General features: G+C 39.9%; 1 protein-coding gene across 3 annotated transcripts; it reads right to left on the minus strand.

The window, feature by feature from the left end:
* Nucleotides 1–1,941: 1,941 nt before the first annotated feature.
* On the minus strand, nt 1,942–25,953 carry ankdd1a (ankyrin repeat and death domain containing 1A). Of its 3 annotated transcripts, none has more exons than XM_041941718.1 (16): nt 25,808–25,953; nt 24,916–25,019; nt 23,019–23,117; nt 22,556–22,654; nt 22,363–22,467; nt 22,008–22,106; nt 17,314–17,412; nt 13,157–13,255; nt 12,958–13,056; nt 11,890–11,988; nt 11,588–11,686; nt 6,978–7,073; nt 6,283–6,484; nt 4,399–4,530; nt 3,503–3,572; nt 1,942–2,013 (listed from the first exon to the last, which is right to left on the minus strand). In XM_041941718.1, exons 1-15 carry the CDS (start codon nt 25,839–25,841, stop codon nt 3,511–3,513), a joined length of 1,527 nt encoding a protein of 508 aa, XP_041797652.1. In that variant the 5' UTR covers nt 25,842–25,953; the 3' UTR covers nt 1,942–2,013; nt 3,503–3,510. The 3 variants fall into 3 exon arrangements, with proteins under 3 accessions (XP_041797652.1, XP_041797661.1, XP_041797642.1); XM_041941727.1 differs by lacking the exon at nt 1,942–2,013 and adding an exon at nt 23,210–23,337 and having other exon boundaries at nt 3,286–3,572; nt 25,808–25,839; XM_041941708.1 differs by lacking the exon at nt 1,942–2,013 and having other exon boundaries at nt 3,286–3,572.
* Nucleotides 25,954–26,061: the final 108 nt, after the last annotated feature.

The following is a 26,061-nucleotide window of genomic DNA, read 5'->3' on the forward strand; positions in this document are numbered from 1 at the left end:
TTCTGTACCAGTCCTGGCATTCAGGTCTCCACAGATCAGTACACTTCCCTGGGCCTGAAAGTAACTGATCTCATCTTCAAGGATGGAGAAACTGTGTTTATTAAAATAAGGGGATTGTGATGGGGGGATATATGCTGCACATACATCTTTATCTGTGGTGATAATGTCTTTTTTGATTTTAAGCCAAATTGAAAATTCTCCTTTTTTTATTAATGTAATGTAATGTAATGTCAATGTTTTGTTGGAGCTTTGCTTTATACCAAATCAGCATTCCTCCTGAGTCCCTTCCTTGTGTTACTCCCTTTTAGTTTGGTGGACGGGGACATGATCTCTATGTAGTCTGAGGGACAACCAGTGGAGACGTCTCCTCTACACCAAGTCTCTTGTAATATAAACACATCTGCATTTTCTAATTCTCTAATAAAGTCTGAGGTCCTGCTCTTAAGACCAAGAGCAGAAGATCTCAGACCCTGAATATTCAAACAAGAAATAGTAAAAGATTTCATTAAATTTAAAACTTAAAAAAAAGGCTGCATTTGGTGATCAAAGTGAGAAAAACTACTAAGTCAAAGAAAATAATAATAAAGTATCTATATAACATATTATAAAAGGTAACAATCCAATAACTGGTATATAAAATAATCAATACTTGTGTACAAAGTAATGTCCTTTTTTTGTTTGTTTGTGTTTTACACAGTATGAGAATAAGAGATGTTCTAATGATACATCATACAGTGTCTATTGTGGTACCTGTCCCATCAGGTCCTCAGCAGGCTCAGCTCTTTGATCTCAGCCCTGAGCAGGCTCAGCTCTTTCCTGTAGTTGTCCCTGTCCTGCCTCAGCGTGTCCAGCTCTGTACTGATGGTCCAGGGGTCAGGCTGAGCTCCCTGGGCTGGTCTGGCTGTTGGCTGATCAGCTCTCTCAGTTGTATTAATTCTCTCTCCAGGTCTGTGAATTTCACCTTCAGGTCGGTGATGGTGCGGTTCAGCTGGGGGTCCTGGACCTCCTCTGGGCTGGTGGGCTCCTTCTCTTCAGGGGGCTGTTCAGTGGTCCAGCAGCTGGGAGTATCTGGCAGGCTTTGGGAGCTGTCAGTGAAGCTAGATCTCTGCTGCTGGGCTTTTTCCTTTATCAGGAGGAAGTCTTTCTCAAACAGTTTTAGGTTCTCCTACACCATGATAGTCCCGTTCTTATATAAATTGACTGTCATCTTGAAAGTATCTGGATCTTCTGCTTCTCTTATTTTTATTTTTCCAGCCGTTACAGATCCCCTCTTTATTGACAGAGGGGTAGTGGGCACTGATGGCTGATGAGTGCCACGCTAGCGGCTGGTCTGTGAAGAAGATGAGGTTGCTGATCTCCCCTGACTTGTAAAGATCCGAAAACAGTGTCTCTGGTCGTTCCTTTAACAGTTTTTGTTTAAATGCTTTCCTGGCAGTCTTGTTGGTGACATGAGAAGGATAGAGGAGAGGAACAGCCTCTGTACAGCTTTTGGTGGACTCCATCAGGTTCTGCTGCAGTTTAACTGTTGCTGTTTATATTCCTTGGTAACAGTTGCTAGGGTCTTGTTTACAGCTAGCAGTATTGTGCTAGCTCAAGTTCAATTAGTGTTGGGTAATTATTTGTTTCCTCTTCTTTTAATATTATATTTTCTTTCTGAAAGTTTCACTCACTTGATTCTTCAAGTTTCTTCTTCTGCTGTTTTCCTCCTCTTTGCTTGGCCTTTTTTTTGTTGCTGGTTGGACAGATAGGCTAACTGTCAGTTTGGCAGTTGGTTCTGTTTTCCAGTTTTCCACTGTTTTCTGAGGTTTTTGCAGGTTTTTTTCCTTCTTGAAAAGTTTTTTTTCCATAAAAAAATTGTTTTCTCTTCTGTTTTCTTCTACTTCTTCGAAAAATAGTAGTTTATCTCAACTTAAGATCTCCAAAAAAGAGATCTCTCTCTCTCTGTCTCTCTCTGTCTCTCTCTTGAGGCAGATGGCCGGCTGCCCAGAGCCTGGCTCTGCTTGAGGTTTCTGCCTGTTAAAAGGAAGTTTTTCGTCACCACTGTCACCAAGTGCTTGCTCATGGGAGAATTGTTTGGTCTCTGTAAAAGAGTTTGGTCTGTACCTGCCCTATATGGAAACTGTCCTGAGACAACTTCCGTTTTGATTTGGCCCTATATAAATAAAAATGAATTGAACTGAATTCAATACCACGTCAATCATTTTATATGCAGTAAGAAAAAAGAATATACTTAGAAACTAATTATGAATGGCAAGCTAATCTTAAATATGATATTCTTGTTAGGAAGCCTCTGCCTCTTCCTCCCTTTCCTTGTGTTTCCCTGTGTTTTTCATCTGTCCCTTTGTGTTGTGTGAGTCCTCTCCTTGTATCTGTACTTGTGTATGGTGTCTGGGCAGATTGGTTGCTCTGCAATCACGTCTCACCCACACCTGCTCCCAGCCACCATGGCTGCAGCCAATCCATAATCACCGTTCACAGGATAAAAACCCAGATCTCCTCGCCAATCTTTGCCAGATTGTTGTACTCACAAGCCTGGTAACACATCTTGACCACATAGCTCTCCTACTGCTTTGTCCTGTGCTCGAGCTTGCCTTGCCAATTATTGATGTTTGTCACTGTCAGTGAAAGTGGTGATTAGATGATTTTGAGACATCCTTACCAATATTTCTGCACACAGACAATACAGTATGTAAACTGATGCATGTAATGCAGACCAAACTTCAAGTGCAAGTTCCATCCAGGATCTTTTTTACCTTACGCCATTAAAAACATGCTAAATCAGCACAAGCTGATTGATGTGCAATTCAGTCACACTCTGGCAAGCACAAATGAAATGCCATAGCTGGAATCAGTTATTTGGGAACATTTTGTTTCCTGGTCAGCTACAACAGAACACAGAGAAGGAGAGTTGCGAATAAAACAAGGATGATGTGTAAGTATTGCTCCACATGCCAAGTCATTCAGGTCAGGCTTCCCCACTGGGCCACACAGACACTGACTGGAAAAACAACTGTTTGTTACTGTAACATATTAGCCATAACAACTTGTTTCGGAGGGTGTTTTGGAACCTTCCCAAACCTCATCGTTCAGTAAAACTTTAAGGGAGAAGTTTGAGAAACACTCAGAGACAAAGCATTACATTATATTATACATTGGACTCGTCATAATATACTAAAAAAAAGCCCTTTGTTGAGATATAATACAGTATGAGTACTGTCAGCAAGTGTTCACTGCATCTACTAAAAATGTAAATTGTTATTTTACAATTAGACCAGGATTGTACAGGTTTACTACCATAATTTCCCCTAATTCTTTAAGAAAACAAATGCTCTGTGAACCAAATTCAGAACAATGATAACGTGTGTCAATGTAAACAAGTCACGCCATGGACAATACAAAGATTTTTCATGGTCTGAGCTGAAAGAATTTACAGTGAAATACAGTTCTGATGTGACCTGAAACCTTGGATTTGTTGTGTTGCCTGTGTTGCACAGTAACTCACAGTGTTGATCACATTGTAGAGCAAATTTTGGGAGAGGTGGTCTCTGCATTCGCCTTCTGCCGGATGCACTCTGAATGATTAACACAACAAAGAGACATCATGCACCTATACATTCCCGATGTTGCCACCCCACACCCACCACCTCACAGACCACAGTACCAGATAGAAAGTAGACGAGCACAAAAATGGACCAAAATGTACGGTATTGGGCATTCTCGTTTTTTCTATGGAGTTGGTCAAAATCAAAAAATCAATGGCACAAATAGAAAACTAGATAAAAAACTACAAATAAATTTGTCAAAGCACTATGGAGCCCCAAAGTCACTGTGGAAGTCTTTACATAGAATACAAGACAGCACAGGAGATCATACAATAGCTTCAACACAATACTCAGCTAGCACAACCATGTTCATTCACTGCGCACACACAACCCCTGTTACATGCATTATAAATTAATGTGTCAGCCATAACCACAGCCACAATGACAACAACAGCAACGAGCAAAGCTCTGTCATCTCATGACTAGTCATAATCACAGCTACAGTCCGTCTTAGTCAGCCGTGGCAGCAGTTGGTCAGAGAGCTAGGTTAACTAAATCCGCTAGTCATCTATTTAGTGACAGTCGTACAAACTTGTGGCTGAGCAGCCACATCTGAAGAGTGCACTGACTATTACTGTGTTCACAACCTGTTGCGGTACAATACACAAAACTGTAACAAAATACAGCTCTGCCATCCCCTATGGTTCAGAGGGAATCCAAAATTGCTTAGAAAATTTTAAGAGGGAACATTTCAGTATTTCAGAAAATCATTCCCAGCATGGCTTTGCAGGGGCTCCATATAGCCCTGACAGTTAAACAAGAGCACAAAACACAGTGCAGTGTTTGATGGACTCACCTGCCAAATCTGTCCGTGAGATTTCCACCAGCCCCTCGTAGAGGCCTTTAATCGGGTTCTCCCCAGCCATCACAACTCCATGAAGCCAGATTAGCAGCATTCTGTGGCCATGCTCTTTGAAGCTTTTCATATCTAGAGGTTTAATTCAGAATTACAATACATTGAGGTACCAAAGTTAATTTATCCCAATTTGTGAAGGTACTGCAGCTCTATGGGACTGTTTGGAGTTCACAGACTGCACATGTTCAGAGATGCTGCCATGCAAGAGAACCACATCAATCTTGAGACGTATACAACAGTGACACCATACATCAACAAATGTGTTGATGTGGTGATCACAAAGACAAAAAAAATCACTGGAGAGACACCTCAATACTAGGGGTGCAACAGTTCTGAAATGTCCATGGCCTGAGTCAAAGTCAAAGTCGATTTTACTGTCAATTTTGCCACATGTACAGGACATAAAGAGGGATCAAAATATTGTTTCTCACATTGTTCTACTAATGTCACCTCACACTACATCAGTGGAGCTGAGATGGGGCATCATAGAGAACCTGTCATGGTCATGACACGTCTCTACACTGGTAAAGAAAGCTCAGAAACAAATTTCTTTTAGGAAACTTTTACCTGTTACCTTTTAGTGAGGAGCAATAGGAAGTGCTATGATTGGAAATAATACAAATTGGACTTGAGTCTGCACAGTCCAGGACAGGAGGGCCCTGGAGCAGGTGATTAAAACTGCCCAGAACATCCTTGGTGCTCATCTACCAGGAATCTGCAATATCAGTGTGGTGAGGTTCCTACGCAGAGCCTAAAGGATGCTAAAAGTCAGTACCCACCCCAACCACACTGCTGCCATGTGGCAAGTGATGGGGAAGTGTCCTCTGCCATACCCCTACACAACAGCTTCTTTCTGCAGGCTGTGAGACTCCGAAATTCATCCTCTGCACTCCAAGATTAAAGGTTTAACATTAATTTATTCTTTATTCTAAAGGGTTCACAATGAAATGCAAGTTGCATTCCCTTTATGTTACACAAGAAAACAACATTATGGGTTAGCATTTTTGTTTTGCATGTAGCCACAGGAACTGCAGCTCACATTTAGATATTAGAATGATAAATAAATTAACCTTGAACCTTGAACATTTGATAGAAGTAATTTGCGAGGAAAAGCAACACACCCTTCAAGTATCACATGACAAACCTCACTCATTCAAATAATCAAGATGCTTTTATGAGAACATATACATTCTTAATCTCTTTTTAAAAGCAGTTTTTCCCTCAATTTCACGAACCACCACTGGAAGATTGTTACAAAACACAGTTGACCTGTAGAATACAGTCCTCTTCATAGAGTCAGACTTAGGGAGGGGTAGAGTAATCTGTCCACTAATCGCCCCTCTAGTGTAATGTGAATGCGGATTTGAGCAGTAAATTATATTATCCTAAAGAAATTGAGGATATTAAAGTTAGCCCAACCACTAGGAGTCACTAGGGCAGCTAAAAGAGTTCTTATTGCCTTCTCACTAACACAGCCAACTGTGTTTCTTATTCATTCATGTTTTATAAGAGTTAGATAGAGAGACTGATAACATTCTCATTTCTGTTCAGTAATCAAAGCCACAAAATATGCCATTCCCTACCAACAGCTCTAAAGCCAACTCTTTTCTGGCTTTGGCAAGACGCAGGCAAGCTGTTTCCCCTGCTTTCAGTTTTCATGCTAAGCTAAGCTAATCAACTCCTGGCACTACTGTGTGCAATGTAAAAAATAATTACATCATTTTATGGTATTCAAACCAATATCTCCCTACTGGAGCCACTAATGTCACAATGTCATGTTTGTGTTTTAAGCCATTTTCAAGAGGTCAGCATATTGCAGCTCACCTGTCCACTGGTGTTCTATAGCTCGGATCTGTGCATCACTGAAGTCCCAGTGTTGTGCCAGGATCTTCCATTCCCCACGGCAGAGGTGCTTGGTGGCCAGGCTCCACATGACAGAACGAAGGTGCTGTGTCTCTGGCTGGTGGTCCTGCTTGAAGCTCAGAGGCCTCCCCACCCAGGAGTCCTGCTCACTACCCACGTGATCCTGAAGCCAAGAGGGGATGCAGTTTTTTATCCATAGTGTATGTGTAGGTATGTGGTATACTGTGAAAAGCGTCTGAAGTCAACACAAAACATTAAATAACTATTAATACCTGAAACTTGCAGATGTCCAAGAAAATGGGCTATGTTGTGTATTCTTGTTTGGTAATCAACCCTACCTGAACAGCGTGCTGCACATTACTCCGTTTTCTATTTGGAACATAGAATAAGTTTCTTGCTGTTTTTATGGTGAAAAATAAAAATTACAACAATAAAACATTCTTCTGTTGTAGTCAGAATTATTGATCATTGACCTGTCACTCACAAATCAAAGGCAAATCCTTAGACCAATGTTCCATGTACGATAATTAAATAAACCAAAAAATCAGTTCCCAGAGGAGAGAGTATTTAGTACTTAGTATTTTTGTGTTATTCTATTTAATAAAGTCATTCCAGGTGAGCCGCAGCAGGTCCAGATGCAATGAGGATCAACTCACCTTCTCCCATTTATAAAATCGGTCAGCTTTGATGATCATGTCGACCAGGACAACATTGTTTCCTCTTGCTGCCACTTCCAGACAGGTTTTCCCCTGCTGTGTATATCATCAGTAAAACACAATGAATAGGAAGTTTATTACTCGGCTAAATGACATCACTGCAGCAGTCATACTTCATGGTATTATCAGGTAAAAATAAAAAGAAATATTAGACTAGTAATGAAGAAATTACACACAAAACACAGGCATATGATACCATATAATACTGCGGTTCTACTTGCCATACATCACTATACCAAAATTTTGGTTTGTTCAATCCCAAACTCATCCTCTTTCCTCATACACCAGTCTCATAGCATGTATACTAAATGTATACTATGAAATTTAACATACTGTCTTGTGTCATAAGAAATGGTTCAAGGTAGTTGGTAGTAACTGAGATTTCACAAAATACACCAAAAAAATGGAAAATACCTATAATGTGAATTAGCATGGCAACAGGTAAATAAAGAGCAAAACTCAATTTTAATCCAGCGGAGCTAGAAATATTAATGCATGCCTATATGGAACATGAAATTTATCTTTAAAAAGAGGAGTGGAGAAAATAAACATATAAACACTCACTCAGCATTTAGCTGGAATTTCCTTAATGGCTGATAAATTGCTGGACTCCTACTGTATGTTACATTAGATTTTTAATCTATATTTATTTAGCTGTAACCTGAAAGGACAAAATGCAGGTGTCAGCAACTGATGGATCAAATATGGATCAAATAGATAATTTGATTTGGTTACTTTATGGACCAATGATCGCAAAGTCATGGGCCAACCCAGCAATAATGATTTTGGTGATTTCCAGTTGAAAAGGTGTCTTTGTTATAACTGATTAGAAATTTTTAGACATCTATTTTACATTCACAAATCTACACTGCTCACAAAAATTAAAGGAGCACCTTAAAGAAACACATAAGATACATCAGATCAAAATATGAAGTTGGATATCTATACCAATAATGACAGGGCACTGTTTTAGGAACAAAAGGATGCCAAGTCTTTTAATGGAAATAAACGTTTTCAGCTTACAGAGGGCGCAATTGTGTAGACACCGTAAAATCAGAGTGAAATGAAGATGTTAAGGGCTAGTCAATTTTTTCCAAAACTTAATTTTTGCCACTCAAAATGCTTTTCAGTATCTTGTGTGGCCCCCACGAGCTTGTATGCATGCTTGACAACGTCGCGGCATGCTCCTAATGAGACGACGGATGGCGTCTTGTGGCATTTCCTCCCAGATCTGTGTGAGGGCATCCCTGAGCTGTTGTACAGTCTGAGGAGCAACCTGGCGGCGCCTAATGGACCGAAACATAATGTCCCAGAGATGTTCTATTGGGTTTAAGTCAGGGGATCGTGAAGGCCATTCAATTGTTTCAATTCCTTCATCCTCCAGGTACTGCCTGCATACTCTTGCCACGTGAGGCCGGGCATTGTCGTGCATTAGGAGGAAACCAGGACCTACTGCACCAGCGTAGGGTCTGACAATGGGTTCAAGGATTTCATCTCGATACCTTATGGCAGTCAGAGCACCATTTCCTAGGCAGTAGAGGTCTGTGCGTCCCTCCATGGATATGCCTCCCCAGACCATCACTGACCCACCACCAAACCTGTCATGTTGAACGACGTTGCAGTCAGCATAGCGTTCTCCTTGTCTTCTCCAGACTCTTTCACGTCTATCACAGGTGCTCAGGGTGAACCTGCTCTCGTCTGTGAAAAGTACAGGGCGCCAGTGGCGGACTTGCCAATTCTGGTGTTCTTGAGCAAATGCCAGTCGAGCTCCACGGTGCTGGGCAGTGAGCACAGGGCCCACTACAGGACGTCGGGCCCTCAGGCCACCTTCATGAAGTCTGCTCCTGATTGTTTGGGTAGAGACATTCACACCAGTGGCCCTCTGGAGGTCATTCTGTAGGGCACGAGCAGTGCTCAGCCTGTTCCGCCTTGCACAAAGGAGCAGGTATCGGTCCTGCTGAGGGGTTGAGGACCTTCTACGGCCCTGTCCAGCTCTCCGAGAATAACCACCAGTCTCCTGAAATCTCCTCCATGTTCTGGAGATTGTGCTGGGAGACACATTAAACCTTCTTGCTGCAGCACGGGTGGATGTGCCATCCTGGAGAAGTTGGACAACCTGTGCAACTTCTGTAGGGTTAAGGAATCGCCTCATACTGCCAGTAGGGATATTTACGCAAGCCAAAATCAGCACGAGTGGAAAACCAGCCGAAAAAGATGAAGAGGGAGAAACTTGAAATGACCTCCACATGTAAAACCAGTCCTGTTTTGAGGGTTTTCTAATTGTTGCCACTGAAGTGCACCTGTTGTTTATTCCATGAACACCAATACAGCTGAAATTGATTAACGAGGCCCTCAGCTGCTTGACCAACCAGAAAATTATCAGACAGGTTTAATTCAATTCATGCCAGGGCCAATGAAAAAGGTGTTCCTTTAATTTTTGTGAGCAGTGTATATGCAGCCTACATTCAAAAACCCATGTTAACCCCTTGACGCCTGAATTTATTTAGAATTATATTAAAAAATTAATTCTTTGTGTTTTTGCTTTCAAATTGATCCTAAATTAAGAGGAGTTTGTTAATTTTTCTGTAGCACATACAATAGATATAAATTTAGGTTGGTTCACCAACTAGAATAGGGTTCAAACAAACAGTATATGTCTCTTTCTTTCAATGCTTAAATGCAGGAAAAACATCTTTTTTGTTTATTCAAATTTTATTTTGAATTTATTAATTTCATCAAAACAGCCACAAAATTGTCTTACAACCATTACATTGTAACAACAATTAGAACAGGGGTTCTTTCACTTTGACCGGTCCGACGAGAAACCAGTGCATTAGAGGAATGCATGCTCGATTCGGCAGCGATGTGGATTAAAGCGGTATGATGCGAATTCACGACAAACAGCGTTAAGGGGTTAAATTACATTTGGTCCAGTTTTACAATACCTAAGTCTTTTCAGCTGCACCCCAATCATCCGCACACAGAAATATTCACACAATGTCCAGCATGATATACTAGCTATGATAGCAATGTTCCATGCAACCAATCACAACATGATTCACAACCACCTAGGTTTGCCCCCCACTACATTTCCAGCTGTGAAGCTGGTTTCACCGCTCTTTACACTCTTCACTCACCACACTTTTTTTTGTATATATTGCTACCTATTGGGACTATAGACTGTATAAAACATGTAATATTCTCTATGATGTCACCCATTGGTTTCTAAAGAGCCATTATCAAGATCAGTGACAGTGGCTGCTGCCATCACGATCTTGGCAGTGCCTGACTCCACCTAAGACACCGCTAATCCAAAAATAAAAAAATATATAAAAAGGGCTGTGAACATGTTTATTTCTACTGTTAAGTAGGGCATTTTAATATGGGGGTCTATGGGGACTGACTTGCTTTTGCAGTCAGTCTCAAGTGGCCATTCAAGGAACTGCGGTTTTTGACACTTCAGACCTGGATTCATTTTTCAGCCCCAGAGGTTGCTGCTTGACTGGGACAAGCACAAAAAGTATTTTCATTATCAACTGAACAGTTCTGTGTTGTTCAGTTTGAATAATTTAACTGTATAGTTAGTAAGATTATAAAAAAGTAAGTTAGAGTCAATAAACCCAAAGGCACACAGTGGTTGAATGCAAGTACATTTACTGTGCGAAAGTTTTCGAAGTACCATATTTAAGTAGTCATAATTTATTGAAGCATTTCCTTTTTCTGCCACTTTAGTTCTACTTCATTAGATTTGTGAGGGACATATTGAACATTTTTACTACACATTATTAGTTACTTTGCAGATAAAAAATGTACATAATAAAAACCTGTGATGACTTTGTGGGATATGATGCAGTTGTTGTAGTTAGAACTTGAGCAGCCACAAAATTAGAATGCTGTGTACATGTTAATGTATCAGTAAAGATTAAAAAAATGCCATGATATGATGACATGGAAAGCCATTCTTCTGCATAATGACTGCTTTTACTTTTGATACTTAGTAAGATTTTGAATGTGAGGCAGTTACTTGTAATTTAATTTTTTACACTGTGGTATTACTATTTTTACTAGTAAAGGATCTGAATACTTCCTCCACTACTGCACTTTAATAAAATATGAAGAAACTTGATCAACTAATCAAGTTGCAGTTTACATCCATGTTTGTCCAGACTCACAAAATATTTGTAGTGAAGACTTTGAAGGAATTTCATAAAATATATACATTTATTTTTTGCTGAAATAGAAGTTATCACTCAGTCCACATGTTACAGTGGCCTTGATTGCTGACCACCAAATTCTAATCAGTTCACCCTTGAGTCCAAGTGAACATTTGTGCCAAATCTGAACAAATTACCTCAAAGCGTTCCTAAGAGACCACGAGAATGGGATGGATGTACATACATATGTACTAACATCCCAAAAACGTAATGCCTCTGGCCGCTCCTGTCACCAACGTGTATTAATTATGATTAGAACTAGAAGATAATCAAAAGCAGCACATCATGACATTGGAAACGCTGTTCTGTCTCGTAAAAGTGTGTGTTGTGCTGTACCTTATCAGGCAGACTGAGGTTAACACCAGAGATCAGGATCATCTCAGCCATGTCCTGCCAACCATGCTCTGCTGCTATATGCAGAGCAGTCTGTTGTCTCTGAACCACATGACAGAAATCCATTAGGTAATATTATTGCACTGTAGGACCATCACAATGTCATCGTGAACTGTGCTTGTTTTAGCACAAGGCATTCTTAGTTTTACTAAAATGAATGTGAGCACAGAGAGGTCCTGCAGATCCAGGTGCTTCTTCATTGTTCTATAACGTGCACCAGTGCAGCTGTAGAGGCTCGTACTCACACTGTCAGTGATGTCCAGGTTACAGTCAGCATCAATAAGCAGCCGTACAACCTCTGTGTGATTGTTGATCACAGCTAGGTGGAGCGATGTGTTGTGTTGCTGTCTCGAGCACAAAGAAAAGAAGACAATAATAAGAGCAACCACTGCACAAAGGCCATGAGTTTGTTTTTGGTAGCTATGAGAATAGTAAATCTTATGTCATGTCTCTATTACATTGCCTAGGAAAATGCTTTCCTCTTTGCTCTGTGAACATATTTTAAGATTTATTGGGGCTATTCCTTTTCAAATATTACACAAATGATTTAAATCTACCAAGAATTTAAGAAACAAATCTTAATGCCCCACTGCTTTATTCTGATATCAAATTTCCTCTCAATAATTGTTGTGGGTTTCAAAATGTTCAACAAGTAAACTGAGTTTCAAACATCACTGAAAGTTGTTATTCAGTTTAATTACTTTAGTTTACTCATACATTGACTACAACCTGTACAGCTCCTTAAATCTTATCCACACTTAACACAATTTTTTGACCATTTTTCTGTGATTTTCATGCATGTAGCTAGCTAGCTATGATATCCATCAAATTCATAAAATCCTGATGAAGTATTGTTTATTTGAAGTTTATCTTCCATGCAGAACCGCTTGCTTCTGCTGAAGGCTTTGTTGTTGAAAAAAAAGAAACTACTTTATTTGGTGCAAATTGGTGCAGTCTATGCATTGTTTGGAGCTTGTATATCAAGTGTGCCCCAGTTAAATCTGTGACATGTGTGTGTGAATGAGGGCAAATGTAAAGTGTAAAACACTTTAAATTAACTGCATGAATGGATGAATGGCTACAGTAACATTAAAACCTGCAATGTTTGGGGTTGCTTGTAGTTTTCCAGACAAGATGTACTGTAAAACTGGGCTTTAAAATGTGAAATTAAAACAACAGTAAAATAAATAAATAATAAATACTGCATGGATTCATTCAATCTTACTTTTTTTAAATAAAACTTTATCAGCAGGAAACATTTTTTAATACATTATACAAACCAAGAAAGTCACAAAGAAGTTGACATTACTTACATTGTTTACAGCATCTGTGTTGATTCCTGCCTCCAGCAACAAACATGCCTCTCTGTCAAAGCCATGCTGTGCCACAAGATGGAGAGCACTCATATTCTTCTGCAGACAGAAAACTCAGACTGTCAAAAGATTCAGAAATATTCTGGAATCTCTTCTGTTTACTGCAAATGATATGTGACTTCAAATTAACAAACCGTACATTAGTTTGTGCATTGATATTGCAGCCAGACTGCAGCAGCAGTTTGACACATTCATAATGACCTCCATCAGCTGCCAGGTGCAATGCTGTGAGACCATCCTAAAACAGACAACAGGTACATTTCAGCCAGGAACACTCCACGCTGAGTCAAACTGTTTGATATGATTAGTAACATGTTCATCAAAGGTTAGCAGACATAGAAAGTGACATCTTAAAATTACTTATTTTGTCCAACAAACAGACAGAATAGACAGTCAGTTTACAAAGATATGAACTTGAGAAAAGCACAAAATCTTTAAGTTTGTAAGTGGGAAGCAGCAAGTGTTTTCATTTATACTTGATTGATTATTTAAATGATGAGTCACGTGTCAGTTTTGTAGGAATTGAAACTTGAGCCTGACTTGCCCAATGGAGTCATGTAAATTAAACTATTATTGAAATGCACTTTTTTAAACACGCAAACAAATGTTCACTATTAAGCTGGGATTTAGAGTACTGCATGATCCGAACAGTACCACATTAATAAGATGTAGTGACTTTTCTGATGTTTGTGATTGGGTGTTTGTTTTTTTTCACAAGTGTTACACAGACTGTGCATATCAGGTTTCAGCCATGGAACTTATTCAAACAGAAATCAGCATACAGTGCCTCTGTATGAATATGTAAATAAGAAAATGATTAGATCACAGCCACATGTTTTTGTGACTAGATTTATAGTTTTTCATTATCAAGCAAAAAGAATGGACTGGTATGGGCAACATAAAGAAAAAGGGTCTTTCCATTATTTACTGTCTGTAATGGGTTACATCCTACAGGCACACAGAAGCAGTCCGTTTTTCCAGCTTTTTACACATCGATCATAGACTTAAGATAAAGAACACTTTCTTCATGCAGTTTTTTCACTGACAGTAGAAGTCGTCATCTTTGGTTGGAGTGTTTGTTTACAGACATGTTTGCTTGATAGCTTTCTTGTTTGCAGCCAAAAATATCTTAAAGAGACATTCATGCTATGCAACCAGTTTATCCAGGATTTAGCCCAGGCAAAAAAAAAAAATCTCATTTCTAACCCCAAAAATATGAAAGTGAAAAATCTTTTATTACATTACCCTACGGGAAATGCAGCTGATACAGTGGGGCTGCAGTAATTAGGGACACGGGGCAACGTCCCGAGTCACTTATTGTTATCCCGCGTGTTTCTTCTTCTTCTTCTTCTTATTTTTCATCCTCCTCCAAATTTTCGTCCCTTAACTCGTCCCGCAGCTTTGAGAAAACCCTCGCAAATTATATATCAAAACGTGCGGTTTGATCGGGATCGGTGTGCTATTACTTTTCTCAAATTTATAAATTTCCCATAAGAAATGAATGGGACGGGCGAAAAAATAAAGATTGAAATTGGAGTTTTTCAAACGTCTGTAGCTCAAGCATACATTCACCGAGAGACTTCATTTAAACTTTAAAATGTAGACCCAAGTCTGGTCTATTGGTGTGTTCATCCACATTTTGATTGGTCGTATAGTTTTTGATCAGTCACTGTTCAATGACAGTGATCGTTTTGAGGGAAATTTTGAGATTATAATGGGTGTGTATTGCGCGGAATGTTCGTGCTAGAGTGGGGACAGAGTCTAAAAATGATCCGAAAATCTTCTCTTTTTCTCGTCGCTACGGCCACAAATTACACTCTACACGCATAATTTTGGGATCATTTTGTAGACAAACTTGTCCTCTTTCATGTGATGTCTTCGAAAAAAGCCGAGAGACTTACTGAATTTAAACAGTGAGACTTTTTGTGCAGCCAGCTCCCTCCTGCTCTCCCATTAAGTCCCATGTTAAAATTCAGAGCTGTTTTGTGAGCAAAGCAGAAATGCCTCCTGTCTTTAGATCGCCATAAAACGAAAAGTTGTTGTCTCAGGAATAAAACGAGGAGATGGTCGGACTCAGGAAGTTCTCGGGAGTCCAATGATCTATAGTACACTCTGATACGAGGTACGGTTCTCTCACCAGAGGATTTAGTTCAGGAGGTTCGCCGAACCCAAATCTCACTGCATACAATACAAACTCCTGTTCTCTGAGTCGCAGAGTCTTTTTAAGTCGACCATTTTGTCATTTTTCTAAAGAATATCTGGACACAAAACACACGTACATCTGGCCCAGACTTGTCCGCATCTCACAGTGTAATCGGTTTTTTGATAGCAGCTACGGTTTTGACACAATCGCAAGTTGTTCGGAAGAAACCGACAGCGAAAAAACTGCTTTTCAAGGGAAGAGTTTAACAGGTGCAACTGTCATTTACACACACACCGGTCAATAACCCACGCACACACATCTGCAGGACAACAAGCCTGAGAATGATTATCTTAACGAGCTCAGTCAAAACAAGGGCATTGTTTGAAAACAATCTCCGTCCAACAAGCAGTTAAACTCAGCTTCAGAAAGCTCTTTGCCAAAGAGGTTGAGACAGTAGTCACACAAATGCACACACAAACAGGGCTAACCAACAGCTAAAAGTGATTAAAAACAGCACGTCAAAACTGAACAGGAACAGGTAAACAGTGGGAGAGGTGCAGAGGTAATTATCAGCAGGTGGGGCAGAAGTTACACACGCACACACGCACACACACACACACACATTCAGTCACACATATACCAGACACATCTCCATGTAGGAGCTGGTTGGGCTGCTTGTGTAGTTCAAGCAGACACACACACACAAACAGACGAAGACACACACATACGCAGTCACACACAATGACAGATACATAAACACACACACACAGACAAATGCATAATGAAAACCCCACCCCCCGCCCCCTTGTTAACGCCGTTAGCTCTGTTAGCGTTAGCGCCGTTAGCTCTATTAGCGCCGTTGGCTGTTAGCTCCGTTAGTGTTAGCTCTGTTAGCTCCGTTAGCATTAGCTCCATTCATGTTTATTGATTCAGTTCATTAATTCATGTTAACAGAGACATGAAGCAGAGGAGAGAAGCAGACACAGACAGCTGAGGTGATCAACAGAGACAGACAAGGAGAAAGCCACAGAAACACAGCTGAGAGCAATTCATTAATCAGGGACTGACTACCTCTGATATCTGCTGTTTCCTCAAATTGCAGCCTTTTTCAATTGTCCGCTGCTTCGCCATAGTTTCTCCTAGAGACTTCATTCAAACTTTAAAACGTAGATAATTTTGTCGGCTCGAACACACCCCGTGTCCCTTTCAAAATTTCCCAGGGGGAATTTTCTAGTTCAATTTTGGAGTCACAAAATATCATATTGTGTTCTTACAACAACTAGAGTTTGTAGTCTGGGTTTTGCATATACATTATCCTACCTATCATCCTCTGATACCGCCAGGCCTCATTTATGGATTGTCAATAATCTATTTTATGTATTTGCGATATCGATGTTTGTCTTTAGTCTTACAGCATATGCATCAATGAATATATATTTTAAAAAAAAACTATCCATGATCCCAATTGTTTATTTACTGAATTAGTCCCTGACCTCGAGCTATCTGAATTATTTTTTTTAAGGTTGTGAGTGTGAATGGGTGAATGCTGGCTATTGTAAAAATGCTTGAAGTTGTTTGTAAAACTAGAAAATGCTATGTAAATACAGTCCATTTAAACCACAAATCAAGACCAGAAAGCTTAAACACTGCGATGTATGCCACCCGCAGTATTCTCGCATGGTTCTCAAGATGAACCCTTTTATAGGCCCTGACCATGCCCTGAGGGATACCTTGGTCCACTAATAAATCCAGATCTGTCTACTTAGCTGGTTAATCTGGATCTTTTAGATAGTAAACTGAATATCTTGTGTTTTGGACTATTGGTAGGACAAAACAAGTAATCGGAAGATATACTTTGCACAATTTTATAAATCAAACAATTCTTCAATGAATAAAAAAACAGATGGAAATCTGCCATAAGTTAGAAGCAGATTAATATGTCTTTTAATGCAGACTAAAGAGCTAGCATGTATTGTTAGATATGATGTATATAGTGTCATCATTTACATTTTTGGTTCTGATTGCAGTTTGCAAGGTACTACTGCAACAAGTACAACTGAGAAAATGAAAAAGTAATGTGGAGAAAATGCACTCAGACACAGAATGCTGGTGCCTATAAATAAAAAGTTTGCAGGCCAGTCTAGTCCACTTACTATATTCCTTTCATCGATGTCAACTCCAGTCTCCATGATGCCCTGCAGGACTGCCGTGTGCCCACACTTCGCTGCTAGATGCATGGCTGTGTTCTCTTCCTGTAGTCCAGACATAACAACACATTATAACCAGACAACTTCCTCTACATACAGTATATCTACCAAAACACAGAAAAAGAGCAGTCTGCTTACACCTGAACCTTGTTGTCTGATGTGTTGCTGTTTGGGTTAGGTGTCGCAGTTTGCATTTGCCTTCATACCACTTGGAATGTCAGAAGCTGAATGTTTCAACAATGAATCCATTATTTTATTAACAATGTTACCAGATCCTAATTTTAATTTAATTTTAATTAATTTAATTTTTAATTGAACAAACTGTGTTCACTGTGTTTATAAAGTGTTCCTGAGTCCATGCAGTAACATCCTTTATACCGTCATGATTTCACAAAGTGTTGAACCTCGCTCCATCCTCGCTTGTGAACGACTGAGCCTTTCCAGGATGCTCCTTTCATACCCAAACATGACACTGTCACCTGTTACCAATCAACCTGTTTACCTGTGGAATGATCCAAACAGGTGTTTTTGGAGCGTTACACATCTTCCCCAGTCTTTAGTTGCTCCTGTCCCAACTTGTTTGAAATGTGCTGCTGCATCAAATTTAGAATAAGCAGATATTTACAAAAATCAATGAAGCTGATGAGGTCAAGCATTAAATATATTGTCTTTGTACTGTTTCATGTCCAAAAGGATATCCAAAGTATCACATTCTGTTTTTTTTGGGGGGGGGGGTTTGGGAAAAGTTGGGATGCTGTTAAAGAATGAACACAATTTTGTCAACATTGTATTAAATGTCGTAGAGGCTTTTTTCTTCCCCAGTCTCTTAAACAGCAGTTCTGCTCCAAGAACATTATACAGTTAGAAAAAAACATTGAAAAATGTTTTCTTCACCTGGGTGCTCCAACATGTGCACTCAAACTTTTTGAAATATTCAGCTTTCTTTGAAGTTGGGTTACAATGGCAGTCAATCAGAAAACCCACTCATCTCCAACCTCTTCCCATTCATTCATTCATACACTGACATAGAAACTCCAAACTTTCAAACATTTCAGATACTTTTCAGGGACTTTATCACATTAATCTAACTTTTTCACATCATTAATATTTGGGGGGAATGTTCAGCAAGAGTGGGGGAGGAGTTGTAAAATCATCTAAAGATTTTCTCTTTAATTTGCTCTCGTTCCCACAGTTTTCACTCTACATACATAAAGACACACACATTTGGCCAGTTGCAAACATTAATCATGGAAGCAAACACACTTTTGGCTCCCTGAGCTTCCAAGGGGCAGGGCTACCAACTAACTGAGAGTACAAATTTCAGGAGGGAAGCACACACAACCACTTTAACTGCTCCTGTTCTCAAATTTCTGACAACACACAAATTTCGCGTGTGACTTCTAACACACAGCCGTGCGCATAAAGATGCATCTCTGTGCACATCCTGCAGCTGCACATGCACAGGTACGTGTGTGCACATGTGTGACTCTTAATGGTCAGGCCTCAGCTACCAGAAGCAGGTGAACACTGTTATCAAAGGTAGAAAAAAAACCAGCTCTTTAGGTAAATGAGGACCACATTAAATAAGATTAAACGGCAACATTATGATTGCCAGTCTGCTAGCTTACCAGAAAGCCACCACGACTGATGGTGGATCAATCAGAGGCTAAGTAGCCAAACATTTTCATCTTACACCAGAGGAGCGCCTGAATGGATTTTTTTTTTTTTTTTTTTGAAACACTAAAACAAAAAGATACACAAATGACAAAAACAGATAAAACAGCCATAAAGAATCATACTAAGCTATTAATGTTGTCCACATTTAGATAAACGTCGGTTTTCTCCTGTTTCTGTGCTGACAGTGCTGACATATATTTTACATACTTTAATCATATAGTTATCACTTATTTCATACTGATCACTTTGGAGCCCTGTATAGTTCTGCTATTAATTAATACAAGTAAATAAATAAAAAGAAAAAAAAATCAAACTCCAACACCAAAATGGAATGTTAATACGGTACACAATATGAGGTAACCACTGATTCATTTTGTATGAAAGCTACACTTCCCACCTCACGTTCAAGTTGGGCATGTGATTTATTAAATGCTGTCATCTGTTTAAATGTGCTAACCAGTAGTGTTGAAATATTTGCTCTGAGGTCGCTGTTGGAAGTAGCAGTATGAGAATGATTTAGCTGGCTATATCCCCTTCCCAGTATACGCAGGATTGAAGTCAGAGCATATCCTGCTGTATACTGTTCATTTGTGTAAAGACGGCTTTAAAACTTTGGAATGATGGCTTTACTTCCATTAGTTTGGCCAAGGTGTGGTCATGTTTTTTGCAATTTAACACAAACAACAGCCGATTGTGTCTTGCTTGTTTGCCTGAGAACAATATTGAGGTGCATATGTGCATGTGTGCACTTTTAACAGAGAACCACCAAGCATGCTTTAAATCATACTACATGTTTTTTTATCTTTAGCAAAGAGGGGACCAGGAGGTGTGTCAGTGTTAAAGTCCAGAAAGCATATTCCAAAGAACAATTATGGCCTTGCTATATGCATCCACCAACCAGTCAAGTTCCACTGTCCACCCATGTCTGTCCAGACTCAAATCATTTATGAAGTTAGGACATTGAGAAAATGTAATAAAAGATATCAAGTTTATTTTTATTGTATTTTTGGCAATATGGAAATTATCACTATAATGACATATGATTCAGATCCAGTGAATTTCCATGCTGCTGAAACATGCTGTCTAAACTTAAAGACGATTTTTCCAGAGGAGTACAGCTTCATCACATGGTTCAGCGACAATATCCAGACAACCAATGGGCTTGTGGTGGACTACAATGCTTCAAATATGGATGTTGCTGCAGAGAAGCTACAAACTGTAAAACGTGGATGCTTCAGACACACACACACACATACTCAACCCAGCAGCACAGAACATACAATCAGCACAGTTTCAAGGTGGACACCCAAGATTAGTGTCACCAATTCAGTGTCTGACCAAATGCGAACTATGGTAACAATCTTCCCTTCTGTTCCTACGTTATGGCCAGAGAAGTGTTTTCACAGTGAAGCTGACCTTTGACCTTTCGAACTTAAAGGTCATTATTTCATCATTTTATCCATTTTAGACATTTTTGTGAAATTTTGTCACAATTAGCATATGAATACTTGAATCATTGCCAATAATGTGTTTTGTGAAGTCACACTTAGCTTGACCAATCTAATCTTGGTCATGACAATGGGATGGATGGGTGGACAAATCAAAAGCACAATGCCTCCAGCCATGACTGCCAGCGTGGAGGCATAATAAACAGTATTTGACACATACAGTAAACCTCTCTGTGCCAGCTCCAAGAGAGGCTGATGAATAACATGATCATATCTAAAAAGTATACAGACAAGAACAGATAATACTAATAATATTAATATGTGAATGCATCACATACATAAATATATCACATATGTATACACATATATACACATAGGGTGGAGGAACGGGCTCATGGTCTCACCCTTTGTTAATGATTGCTTGGTATCATCATTCATTATTATTATCAGTATTTTCTAAGACTGGTCTGCTTAATAATGTGATTTTTTTTTCCATTGGAATCTGTTTTGGTTCATAAAAGTAAAAATTATAGCTGCATCTGAATCGCCCATTGCACTAGAGATGCCGGCAAACTGGGTGCTGTACTGAGTATCGTTAACTCTTGTAGGAGTTCTCTGTGAAGATTCTTACAGTCTTCCAGGTCACATTTTTCCAAGGAGGGCTGAATCAAGGTGAACTGGAAAATGTTTCTGCTCTCTTCCAAAGGGCTTCTTCTTCTAACTGGCTGCTGACTGGTGTGGACTCCAGGTATTTAACCTCTGTGGAGCTGTTGCCACGTTCATTGAAACCACTTCAGTGTGGCTGCTTGTCTCACAGAAGACACTCACGCACTGTGTTGTTTGTTCCAATTTATTAGTTGCAAACAAACAAACTTTTCATCAATTCCGTGCTCACCAAAAACATAAGCACGTTCAGTGAACGCTCTCTTAGCACATTCAAGCACAACACTGGAGACAGAAGCTGGAGTTTAGACATAGGTGAGGTTTCCCATCTTTGAAGGTCAGATTTCATTTTAGGCAATAAAGGGGAGAAATTGGCTGAAAAGGGAAGTTCATGTTCTGGTCACATTGATCTGCAGGTACTGACAGCCCAGAAGGGGGGGGTAATGCTTTATGCATTAACTTTATCCAAGTGCATCTGTCCTTGCAGCTCATCCAGTTTAGCATGTTTCAAGCTGGCTGTCACTTCAACAAAAAATAATTGTTTGTCCTTCCTCTTAGAAAAGTGCGACACTCTGCTTCTACTTATGTTTTTGTTCATGTGCCATGATGTATTGACACCATATCAATCGTGGTGTGTGTTGTGTTCAGGGACCACAAAGGAAGAACTATTTTTGTTATATTTTTAATTGCTGAAAAAAGTAACTACTTTTTTGTACGGCCTTGTGGGCCGGATTAAACAGCCTTACAGCCACATACGGACCAGAGGCCAGAGGATCCCCTCCCCTGGTGGAGATGATAGCTCTCTGTTGGTAAAATTGGAATATGTGCATGCATGAGTGTGTGTGTCACTACCTTGTCCTTCAAACCATGTGTGCAACCCATTCCAATCAGAAACTCCACCACTTCAGAATGTCCATGTTCAGCAGCCAGGTGAAGTGCTGTCTTCCCTGACTGGTCAGAGAGAAATCAGCAGGTTACACACAGGAGCGGCTATACCTATACTGTATTCACACTGTAGTCAGATAAAAGGGAATGTTCCATTCACCTTCATTTATAGGCAAACTGCTGATAGGAGCTAAATAATTGTTACCTTAAAGACAGCATAAAGCATAAACTGAGGATTTTTGGACCCATACATTGTGCAAAAAGACAGTTCGTTTTAAAATTTGAGCCACATAAGTCTGTAAATTGAAAAGCAAGGAGTCACCTTGTCAACGCTGTCGAGACAGATGTCTTCCAGGTCCTCCATGATGAACTCCAATATGCTGATGTGGCCTCGCTGAGCAGCACAGTGCAGCATATTCAGACCATCCTAACACACACACATAGATTGTGAGACAATTAGACAATAACCTCACAGTTTCTGGTCTGTAGTGACGATAAGACAGAGCAGCTCTTACTTTGTTTTCACAGTTGAGCTTCGCTCCACAGGACACCAGGATCTGCAGGAGTTTTAGGTGACCAAACCAAGATGCTAGAAGCAAAGCATTCATGCCAAACTGTGGACACATATTTAGAAGTGTTTTGTGACAGAAAGCTCTGATAGTACAAGTGTATAAAGTACTACACAGTTTCTCGACTTGCTTATGTCCTATTGTGTGGTCGGATGCTTGTTTTATGTTAGAGAGGTTCATAACTGAGCAAACCAAAAAGAAAGTGACAGTAGGCTCAGTGCCAGTCTCACCATACACCTGCATAAATGTAAAGTCTTCTGTTTTGCATCCCCCTGGAAATTTAATATGCTCAGACATGTCCATTCATTCTGCCCTTGATGTTACTGATGTAAAAGATGCAAAGTGTTGCGAATGTTTTCATGAACTGGCAAATGTGTGTTAGGATCTTACTACAAACTTATGTACATACAGTGTCCCTCTCGTCAACTTCAGTGTCATGGACCAACAGGAGACGTAGAGCCTCTTCATTCCCAGCTCCTGCTGCCCAGTGCAGTGCTTTACGGTCTCTCTGGACACAAACAGAGAGATACATGACCAAATGCACCTCCAAGTGCAGGCACAGCTAAATCAGACCATCATCCTAAAATACAGACTATTCACCTGTTCAATGACACCTCAGTCCTCAGTCTGTAGCTGACCTTTCCAACAGCTGTCATTCTGTCATCATAGCAGCAACATCACAGGTGTAGTTCCATGACATGACTGATGGGCTGGCTGGGTTCCATGAACTGTGTCAATAAGTCTAGCTTTACTTTCATTACATTAGAGATTTCAAACAGAACAATCATGAAATGCCTCTCCCTTTACCATTAATGCTGTATTTGTCTAGGCATTAAAACCAAGCATACATCGAAAACAAAACCTCAACTGAAAAGGAAACATTGGCATTGAAGCACTAGTGAAAGATTAGATTAGATCTCACAATGGAGAAATTGTGTTGGGACTGAAACAAATATTGGCACTGAAAAAGTTACACTAAAAAATAAAACAGACAATAAAAATTATTTAATTTTATTAGGGTTCAAGCCGTGAAGCAGCAAAAACCTGTTGTGCTTGTGCCAGTATATTATTAATATTATTGGGATTGAAGCCTTAAACCCTGATAATAATAATACCTATCATCATTGTTTGTTTTCTTATTCCATGGCTCAAATATGAAACTGGGCTGGAAATGATGTGCACATGCATCCTAAGAAACATAAGCCCACTTGGCCAGATGGTGGCTACGTAATTCAGGCCAAAAAATGCTATTTTGCAAAGGTCATGCCCCCTGTGATGTTAGTCCAAATGACTTTAATTTCGACATACAATCCAGCTCAATGTGCCCTTCAAAAAAGCTTCTTTCTGTTTGGGTATAGGGATACTGAAGCCACAAATACCAACAGCGTGTAGCTCAAAACCAAGTAGAGGGAATTTAGGTGTACATGTTCTTGGGGCAAATATTAACCAACTCTAAAGTAGCATAATGATTGTTGAAAGTGGGCATAGCCTATCACATGTTTGCTCATAACTCCAGGTGTATTTCAGCAATCCTGATTAAACTCATTAGACACATCCTGTGCTATCTCCTGAACAATACAAACACCCTTTTCATTCAAATTTGATGAAGGAAGGACAAATCAGTGACATTCTGCAGGCTTTGTGATGATGAAACAAGTGTGTGACTGGTCTCACGACTTAAATTAAACAGAATTAAGCTGAACTGACTTTGCTCACCCACCGGTTGCTGCTTGTGGCTTTAATTTTAGCTCATTGAGCTGCTTCCTTCTGTTCAGTGCAAAAGGCATTGAGCGCAGGCTTTTTTATGCTGTCAGTTTTTTTTTTTTCAGTGTCACTTGTTTTCAGTTGAAATTTTCTGTCACTGTTTTGGCATGTGGAGGAAGGGTTTGAGGGGAGGGATAAGGAGAGCGTGAGATACACATAACATACTATAATATAATTCAGGAAAAAAAATCACTCCTCTGGACACAGGGTCAACTCCAGAGCCTCTGAGATGATGTTGCATTGTCTCTGCAAGTTGACCTGAAACTCGTTAACCATAAGTCTGTTTCTCTCTGCCGTTGTTTTATCACATGGACTGGTTTGTGTTAACTTTCAGTTGATGTTTTTCTGGTCTGGCAATGGAACAAGTGGCAATGCTAATCTTTAAAATTGCACTAACTAGCTCACAAAACACCTTTTTCAAAGCAGACAACTTAACAGACATAGCACAACAGGCACAGGCGTAATCAACAAGGATTGTGGAGTGGAATGGAGCAGTGACTGGCGAGCACTGGACAAGTGTACATGTCCTTCAGCGGGCTTACTTTATTCCTGGCCTTGACGTCCACACCATTCTTGATCAGTTCCTGCATTTTCTCTGTGTTGTTCCTCTTTGCAGCATCATGCAGCTCCTTTTCTGACCACAGCACTGTAGGGAAAGACAGACGAGGAGTGTTGAGTCCGTTCAAAAGTCAGTTTGGATTCTAAATCAAACACGTGGGCCTTAAACCGACGATACAGGCCCACATTATTGGCTGTAGTGTTAAGAAGCATTGAACATTGCTGTTGTAATTTGGAGTTTAATTGTTCTGTGTAGTTTGCATCTTATTCTGTTCTTATTTGATAAACTCTTTAACAACGTATCTTTTTAAAGTTGTCATTGAAAGTATTTTAAGTTTTCTATGCTCCCGAATTTCCGCAGCTGGAGATTAATAAAGCATCTCATCTTTAAATAACAAGGATTGTCTTCCACTGGTATATAGCACCAAACAGTAAAGTATAGTTGTGCGGGTCCCTGCATGTTCTCATGTGCTCTTGATAACAGGAATTTAACACTACAAGCCCATGTGTTCATAGACATCATCAGCCTACGACAGGCACGTGGAAATGAGGCTGAAAATCGGTGAAATTGTCCTTTAATGTACAACAATACCAACCAATTATGGGTGCTAAAATGAGCTTTTGTTACTAGCAACAATACTTTCCAAATTTGGGACAAAGGACAGTATGCTTGTAGATAACGAAAAAGAATGATTTGGGTGAAGATCAAATGTCGCTCAGTATGTAACGTTAATGCCCACCGTCCTGACACCGCGGTTAGCAGTCTGAAACACTGCTTCCACTGTCCGGCTGTGCTCAACACGGACATCCTGCTGCCGACACATGACAGCTGGCTTCCCTGAAGCACACGGCTCGTCCATGCCGTCTGGTACTTACAGATATCCTCCTCCGACACCAGCTCGTCCTCCATCTTTGCGCTGCTTTAAAGGAGCCTCTGGTCCTTTGCAGTCACCGCTCTCATTTCAGTGCTGTGGTATATTTTTCGGGAGATGAATGGAGTCTGTGCGCAATGCGAAACAGTTCTATCAATTTATCAAGGCACACAAAATGAAACTGGAAAAAACGACTTCCGGTTATGACCTTCAAAATAAAATAGATAATTTTATCGTCAACCCAGTTAAATTATCCTT

Source organism: Chelmon rostratus, chromosome 1, assembly GCF_017976325.1.
Source record: "Chelmon rostratus isolate fCheRos1 chromosome 1, fCheRos1.pri, whole genome shotgun sequence".
Classification (NCBI taxonomy): domain Eukaryota; kingdom Metazoa; phylum Chordata; class Actinopteri; order Chaetodontiformes; family Chaetodontidae; genus Chelmon; species Chelmon rostratus.